Source organism: Carlito syrichta, unplaced genomic scaffold, assembly GCF_000164805.1.
Source record: "Carlito syrichta isolate Samal-C Ts95f unplaced genomic scaffold, Tarsius_syrichta-2.0.1 Scaffold136145, whole genome shotgun sequence".
NCBI lineage: Eukaryota > Metazoa > Chordata > Mammalia > Primates > Tarsiidae > Carlito > Carlito syrichta.
In genome coordinates, this window is record NW_007080241.1 from 42,987 (window position 1) to 51,291 (window position 8,305).

The 8,305-nt window shown below is 43.8% G+C and overlaps 1 protein-coding gene across 1 annotated transcript in view; it reads right to left on the reverse strand.

Annotated features, from left to right (window-relative positions):
* The window catches only part of LOC103251111 (mucin-16-like), a gene marked incomplete at its 3' end in the record, with an annotated part of 73,166 nt that overhangs the window by 41,047 nt on the left and 23,814 nt on the right, over positions 1-8,305 (reverse strand). The window contains exons 11-12 of the mRNA XM_021708395.1: positions 3,943-4,115; positions 1,535-1,570 (exon numbers count right to left, since the gene is read on the reverse strand). Coding sequence (XP_021564070.1) covers positions 1,535-1,570; positions 3,943-4,115 — 209 coding nt within the window. The remainder of the gene's footprint in view (positions 1-1,534; positions 1,571-3,942; positions 4,116-8,305) is intronic.

Genomic DNA, 8,305 nt, shown 5'->3' on the forward strand with positions numbered 1-8,305 from the left:
CCTCAGCCTCCCAAAGGCACGGGATTACAGGCTGAGCCACCGAGCCCGGCTGTAACTTCAACTTGAAAGGGAACCTTTATCCTCTCACCCAGAATGGTCAAAGTCTGACAAGTTGTGGGCACTTCACTGGGAAAAGGAGGAGCCAAGACCTTTTGTGCTCAGGTCTTGGGCCACAAATACTTGAGCAGTCAAGAGATACAAATACCCTTGAACTCTACTGTCTTGAACTGTGTGGGCCCACTTATACATAGATTTTCTTTTCTGTCTGCCACCCCTGAGACAGCAAGACCAACCCCTCCTTCTCCTCCTCCTCTTCCTCGGCATACTCAACAAAGGCACAAGGATCAAGATGTTTATGACAATCTACTTCCACTTAATGAAGAGTAAATATATTTTTTCTTCCTTATGATTTTCTTAATAACATTTTCTTTTCTCCAGCTTACTTTATTATAAGAAAGTAGTATATAACACATAGAACATGCGAAATATGTGTTCATCGACTGTTTATATTATAGGTAAGGCTTCCAGTCAACAGTTGTTAAGTTTTGGGGGAATCAAAAGTTAGATGAGGCTGGGTACAGTGGCTCATGTCTGTAATTCCAGTTCTTTGGGAGGTTAAGGTGAGAGGACTGCTTAAGCCCAGGAGTTCAAAAACAGCCTGGGCAACCTAGTGAGACCTTGTCTCTTAAAAAAAAATTAAAAATTAGCCGGGTGCAGTTGTGCATTCCTGTCATCCCAGCTACTAAGGTGCTGAGGTGGAAGGATCACCTGAGCCCCTGAAGTTGAGGTTGCAGTGAGCCATGACTGTGCCACTGCACTCCAGATTGAGTGGCAGTGAGTTATAAGTGAATTTTCAGTTGTTCAGGAGATGACACCTTTAACTACGATGTTGTAGTCATAATTGACATGAAGTGAATGAGCATAGAGACAGAATAAGGACTGGTTGGGTGTGGGATGTGTATATGGAGGGGATACTACTTTCTAGAAGGTGATCTGAATTGAGGTGTGGAGGACAAGAAGGAACCAGGCACAGGTGAATTCTCAGAACAGCAAGAGTGACGATCCTGAGGATGGAGGGATGTTTGGATCCTGAAGAAAACAAAAATGTGAGGCTGGTATGGCCAGACACGACTGGAGCAAGGAGCAGAATGGGACAGGCTGAAGCTGGGTGGGAATTCATCAGTCACTGGATGGGGAGTTGATGTCTCGTGAAACACAGAAATCAGATGCCCACCTGGAGAGCTGGGGGTGGGGCTCACAGATGCGAGGGGTCCTGGAGAGAACGTGGAGGTCACTGGCGCTGAAAGAAAATACGGTGGGAATCAAGATTATTGGTCCTACCATGGAATGAGGGGAGGTTAAGACTTGATGGGAATCTGCATCTCTACCTTGTCTCAGCCTGAGATTTTTAGTGGTCTGGGGCTTCTCTGGGGCTGAGAACCTAGGGCGTGGAGGATACGTTTCTCCTGGGGAGGAGGCCTAGGGGGGAAGGTCCCAGGGGAATAGGGGTGGTCTCAGGGCCATCATTACTCACTGCTGGTGGCAGAGATCTTGTACCGATGGTTGTAGCCTGCAGGGGGTTGGGGAGAGAAAGGAGAGTGAAATGCTAGGAGGAGGCCAAGAAAGGGGTGAGGGTAGACTGGAAACACAAAGACACAAGCCTTCCTGAGTGCTTCCTCCGTGGTTTATCCTTAGAGAAACTACATTAATTAACTGCCTCCTATCTGGTGCTCCTATCTCAGGCTGAAGAAACAGAGGCCCAGAGAAGTTAAGTAGCTGGTCTGAAGTCACAGAGCACACCCAGGGCAGAGCCAGGATCAGATCCCCGAGGTCTTCATCCTTATTATCCTTCCTCTTCAGCTTCATCTACCACATAGACAATGATGATCAGAGCCCCCGCCACATTGTGGGGGTTTTCTGTGAGCCTGGAGTGATGCCAGCCTCACTAAATGAAGAGTTGGGTTGTCAACCTTATTTGCATTTTCTTCATCCATTAAATATAATTTTGTTTTTGCTCTCTGAGTTTTCCCCTTTCCTGTTTCCTAACTTTTCAAAGACAGTCTGACCTTTGGCAGTATATTTTCTGGAATTTTGTAATGTCAAATTGAGGAGAGAGAGAGAGAGAGTGAGAGAGAGAGAGAGAGAGAGAGACAGACTGACTTATGACTTATGGAGAAGGGAGAGGTTTGAGGGTCAGCCAGAGAATGTAAAGTTGGAGAATGAGAAGAAATGAGGAAAATATAATTTGAGTTAATTTGAGTAAGTATGAGGTTCTTGATCATGAATGAGATCCTCTTTGATGCTCTGCAAAGAAAACTTAGACTTATTTTATATTTGGTGGTCTGACTGGCTTTCTTGAAATGAAACTTCTGAGACAGGACCAAGTGGAGCCCTGTGATTTACCTGGGTTGTTCATGTTTTATTTCATTTGACCCTCGCAATAATCTTAGGTGACATTTAAAAAAAATTTTTTTTAGGTTGGGTGCAGTGGCTCACGCTTGTAATCCCAGCACTTTGGAAGACCAAAGCAGGAGGATGGCTTGAGGCTAAGTGTTTGAGACCAGCCTGGGCAGCATGGCAAGACCCTGTCTCTGTAAAAATATTAAAAATTAGCAGAGCGTGGTGGTGCACACCTGTGGCCCAGTTACTAAGGAGGCTGAGGCCGGAGGATCACTTGAGGTCAGAAGTTTGAGTGTGCAGTGAGCTATGATTGCACTGCTGCACTCAGGCCTGGGCAACAAAGCAAAACTGTGTCTTATGTTTTTTCAAACAATTTCTTCCATTCTAAAAAGGGGCAATTTTTTCCATTCTAAAAAGGGGCACATGGCTTTCTCAGGGCCACATAGTGAGAAAAAGGCAGGACCTTAAAACAAGACCTGTAATTCACCAAAACTTGCTAACTATTAACTAGTTAACACTGCTAACTATTGCTTTTAAGTCACTCCCAATGACCGTTGAAATACAATGCAGGGTTTAATCCAGGTATAAATAAAATGTCCAAGGAAGTATACTGTGGACATAATTCAACAAGCATTAGTTTAAATTATTGCATTAGAGGCTCCCTGATATAACTTCCCATCCTGAGATTTGGGCTTGCTCTTGTTGGATTTGTCTGCAGCATAGCCTAGAAGTCAGGAGACCTAGATTTAAGAGTCATTTTAAGGCTTGAGTTCCAATTCTGTCATTTATTAGCTGTCTAGGCTTGGGCAAATAGATTCTCTCCCCTGAAAGTTGTTTACTTCTCTTTTTTTACCTATGTATCTAACTATGTATCTACTTAGGTATGTATGCATGTATGTATGTATGATGTATGTATGTGTGTATGTATCAATCAATCATGTTACATTCTTCATAGAGTGTTGGGTAGGATTAGTAAGACATAAAATATATGTATACATGAAGTTCTGGATCATAGGAACCCTTTGATAAATATTAGCCTTGATCATAGGTGTTTCTGTTTGTGTGTTGTTGCTAGGAGCATTGTTGCAAAGGGCTTTATTGCTAAAAACATTACTCAGGTTTTTGTGGCTCGATTCTCAGGTGGGGTGTATGGTTCCAGCTGACCCTTGGAGAAAATAAAGGGCCACAAGCTGCCATAAGGAAGAGAAAGAAGTGGATCTGTCATTGCATTGGGAACCTGTTGCCTTGTGGAGAAGGATAATTGCCAGCAGCCACCATGGGTACCTTACCCACTTCCTTCCCTGATTCCACATGCTTCTCCTGGGCCTCTGTGGTTAGTCACAGACTTGAGAAGACTGTGGAGGGAATCTTTATTTCCAGTTGAAAGATTATTTTTAAGTGTGTTGAGTGGAGAGAAAACTGAGCCTTCGTGGAAATTCTAGGTTGGCCGAGAACTATGAACATGGGTACAGAGAAATTGCACCACAGGGAGACCCATTAGGAAAGCAAGAAAAGCCCCTTAGCTGTAGTCTCGCTGCTCACCATTGACATAGAGACTGTCCCTGTCTAGGATGTAGGAGCCCAGCCGAGTGACGCCATGGGTCAACTGGCTCAGCTCCCAATACAGTCTCTCTCTGTCCAGCTTGAGGCCTGTGGGATCTGGGTGGTAGGTGCAGATGACGTCTATTCTGGTGCCTTTCCCAACATTTTCATCCCTAAGGAGGGAAGGACAGGGGAAGAGGAACATGTAAGGACACTTGAGAGTTGATATTCTTGATAACTTCTTCCTCTGATTGTGTCCTATGGTTTTTACATCAATTCTCCTCCTGGGTTTCCTCAGACATGGCTTTTTCTGTCTCATTTGGGGATACAGACCCCCTGACCCCAGTCTCATTAAACGTAGTGTTCTCCACGGTTACTTCTTAGTTGTTTCTTATGCTCCCCATTCTCTTTTTATTCATTGGTTCAAGCTCATTTTTGTCAATGTATCTCACCACACTCTCTGTCCACCCAGGAAGGTGTCTACTCCAGGAATAGCTGAGTCCTATTTGGGCCATGGGGTTGAGATATGGAGTTTGCAGGGAGGAAACTAAGCACCCCGCACCCAGGCAGCACATGGAGGGAAAAGCCAGAGGGCTGGTTGTGACACTCTGGAACAACCATCAAGAGCCTAAAGGGAAGACTTCATTTCAAGCTGGTGAATCCCAAGGCTGGCTTCAACCCGTTGGGAACATGTTTTGGGTAGCTAACCACGTTTGGAGAAAAGCAGAGAAAATGAGTTGAGAAAGAATAAGGGGCCATGTATTTCCAAAATACCTTTGTCATGAGTTTCAGTGGACCCTACAGTGATTCCCTCAAAGGGAAGGCTTCACAGGTGGGGAACAGAGCCCTTTCCCCATTGCCTGAGCATTCGACTCACTGTTCTGATCTGTGCTATCCAAAGCGTTCCCATTTCCTGCCCCTATGGTATAGTGCAGTGGGTTCTAGAAGTGTGGTCTAGGGACCCCTGGTGTCCCCAGAACTCTTACAGGGAATCCATCAAATAAAGAATATTTTTACAATGATACTAAGACATAATTTTCACTTTCATTCTCTGAATTATACAGTGGGTTTTCCCAAAGCCCACATGAGGTGGTATTTTATCAGAATGAAGTCAGAAGCAGATCTAAATCAGACATCAAAAATATTGGCAAATAATACATAGTTTCAAGTAGCTAGAAGGAGGATAGCAAATGTTCCCAACACAAAGAAATGATCAATGGTTGAAATGATGAATTTGCTAATTATCCTGATCGTATCACTATATAGTATGTATCAAAGCATCATTATAATGCATAAATATGTGCAGTCATTATATGCCAATTGAAAAATAAAATTTAAAAATCAAAATAAAAAAGTAAGCCAGGTGCGGTGGCTCAAGCCTGTAGTCCCAGCACTTTAGGAGGCTGAGGTGAAAGGATTGCCTGAGTCCACGGGTTCAAGACCAGCTTAGGCAACATGGCAAAACCTTGTCTCTATGGAAAAAAAAATTAGCTGGGCATGGTGGCACATGCCTGCCATCCTGGCTACTCGGGATGCTGAGGCAGAAGGATTGTCTGAGCCTAGGAAGTCAAGGCTGAGGTGAGCTGTGATCATGGCACTGCACTCCAGCCTGGGTGACAGTGAGATCCTGACTCAAAAAAATGTAATAAGTGTATTGTTTTTAATGAATATTTATGAAATGTTTTCAGTTGTAATTTCTCATTAACTCCTAGAAGATATAACCCCCAAGACCACAGGCTCTTTGGCATTCTAAATACATTTTTAAGAATGTAAAAAGTCACTGAGGTGAGTGGATTGCCTGAGCCTGCGGGTTCGAGACCCGCCTGGGCAGCGAGACTTCATCTCTACAATAAATCAAAAAATCAGCCGGGTGTGGTAGTGCATGCCCATTATTCTGGCTACTCGGAAGGCTAAGGCGGAAGGATCACCAGAGCCCAGCAGGTCGAGGCTGCGGTGGCCGGGAGCAGCCACTGCACTCCAGTCTGGGTGACAGAGTGAGACTCCAACTCAAAAAAAAAAAAAAAAAAAGAATGTAAAAAGTCGTTGGGAGGAGGAAATGAGATGATGCTGATGAAAGGGTTGCAAGTCATAACATTAACAAGTTTAAGTTATAAGATGAATAAATTCTGGAGACCTAACGTACAAGAGTGGTGACAAAAGTTAACAATATACGGCATGTTTGACATTTGCTAAGATCAGTCTTAAATCTTCTCAACACACACAAATGGAAACTCTGGAGAGGCAATAGATATGCTAGTTTGCTGGATTGTAGCGGTAATTTCACAATATATGCCCATATCAAAACATCAAGTTGTATACCTTAAATAGACACAATTTTATAAGTCAATGATATCTCAATAAAGCTGTTTAAGAAAATAACCTAAACTGAATGCAGAGGCTCATGCCTGTAATCCCAGCATTTTGGGAGGTGGAGGCGAGAGGATTGCCTGAGCCCAGGGGTTCGAGACCAGCAACTTGGCGAGACCTTGTTTCTACAATAAATCAAAAAATTAGCTGGGTGTGCTGGTGCATGCCTGTGGTTCCAGCTACTGGGAAGGCTGAGGCGGAAGAATCATCTGAGCAGCGCAGGTAGCTACGGTAACCGTGAGTGTGCCACTGCACTCCAGCTTGGGCGACAAAAGGGAGACTCTGACTCAAAAACAAAACAAACAAACAAAAAAACAAAATTGAAAACATTGCTGAACCCAGGAGCTTGAGAACTCCTGGTACCATGGTTGCAGGTGGGGATTCTAGAACCAGAAGTCTAGGAGAGGCTCAAATCTATGAGGCTCCTCTCAAGGGAGGAGCTTGATTATTCCAAGCCCCAGTTGTCTCATCTACAAGGTGGGATAACAATAGTGTGGTTATGAGGATGAGATGGAGGGAAACATGTAAACCATGTTGTTGGGTGGCTTGTGGGAAGAGCAATGTTGTAATTGTGAATTCCTCAACCTAGAGAGAGACGGGGTGGGCTGGGCCGGTGGAGCTCAAATGAGGACAGTTTGGGTCTACGATGTCCAGGAATCTCTCTTCATGAAGCCATGTGAGTAGAAGATTCTCTGGCAGAGGGTCTGGGTTGGCTGGATGGAGGACCCACTGAGAGGCCACAGGGTCATGGAATAGAGTGTAAGGAAAAGGTACTGAATCCACTGAACTCAGAGGTCACCAAGGAGACATAGGCAGAGAGGACAAGATAGGTCATTTCTGCAAAAAGTTTAGGTCCATCTGAGATGTTTCAAATTGCAAAATATCTTGGTGATGTTCAACTTATTTGTATAAATTTAAGGGGAACCAGTGTAGCTTTGTTGCATGGATAGGTTGTGTCGTGATGTAGTCTGGGCTTTTCCTGTGTCCATCACCCAAACAGTGTACTTGGTACCCATTAAGGAATTTCTCATATCTCACCCCCTACTATGCTTTGGGGTCTACACCGTCTATTATTCCACACTCTATGTCCTTGTGTCCACATAATTTAGTTCCCACTCATAATTGAGAAGTGCGGTATTTGTCTCTCTGCTTCTGAGTTGTTTCACTTAAGATAATGATTTTTCCCTTTGGTTCAGTGAGATTTCCTTTGGGAAAGTCTCTGTCTTCTTTCAGGGAACAAACTGCAGAGCTGCGATGTCCAGGGTTTTTCCCCAGTAAAGGAGAGATGGGCTGGGCAGGGAGCCTGTCAGGGATTCTGGCAAAAATGCTAGACCTAGACAATGCTAGACAGCCCACAGAATGGGAAAAATTATGGGCCAACTGTATACCAGACAAAGGCCTAACATCCAGGATCTATGAGGAACTCAAAGGAAAAAAACAAAACAGCCCCATTAAAAAGTGGGCAAAAGACATGAATAGATACTTCTCAAAAGAAGATATACAGACAGCCAACAGACAAATGAAAAAATTCTCAGCCTCATTAATCATCAGAGAAATGCCAATCAAAACCACATTGAAATACCACCTCACCCCAGTAAGAACGGCCATCATTAATACAACAAAGAACAACAGATGCTGGCGAGGATGCAGAGAAAAAGGAATGCTTCTACATTGTTGGTGGGAATGCAAACTAGTTCAACCTTTATGGAAAACAGTGTGGTGATTCCTAAAAGAATTAGAAATTGACCTTCCATAAGACCCAGTGATTCCCCTGTTGGGAATATACCTGAAGCAACTCAAATCATTCTACCAGAAAGATACCTGCACACGCATGTCTATTGCAGCACTATTCACAATATCAAAAACATGGAACCAACGGTGCTGCCCATCAGAACAGGACTGGGTAAAAAAAATGTGGTACATATACACAATGGAATATTACACAGCCATAAAGAAGGACAAAATTATGGATTTCACAGCAACTTGGATGGATTTA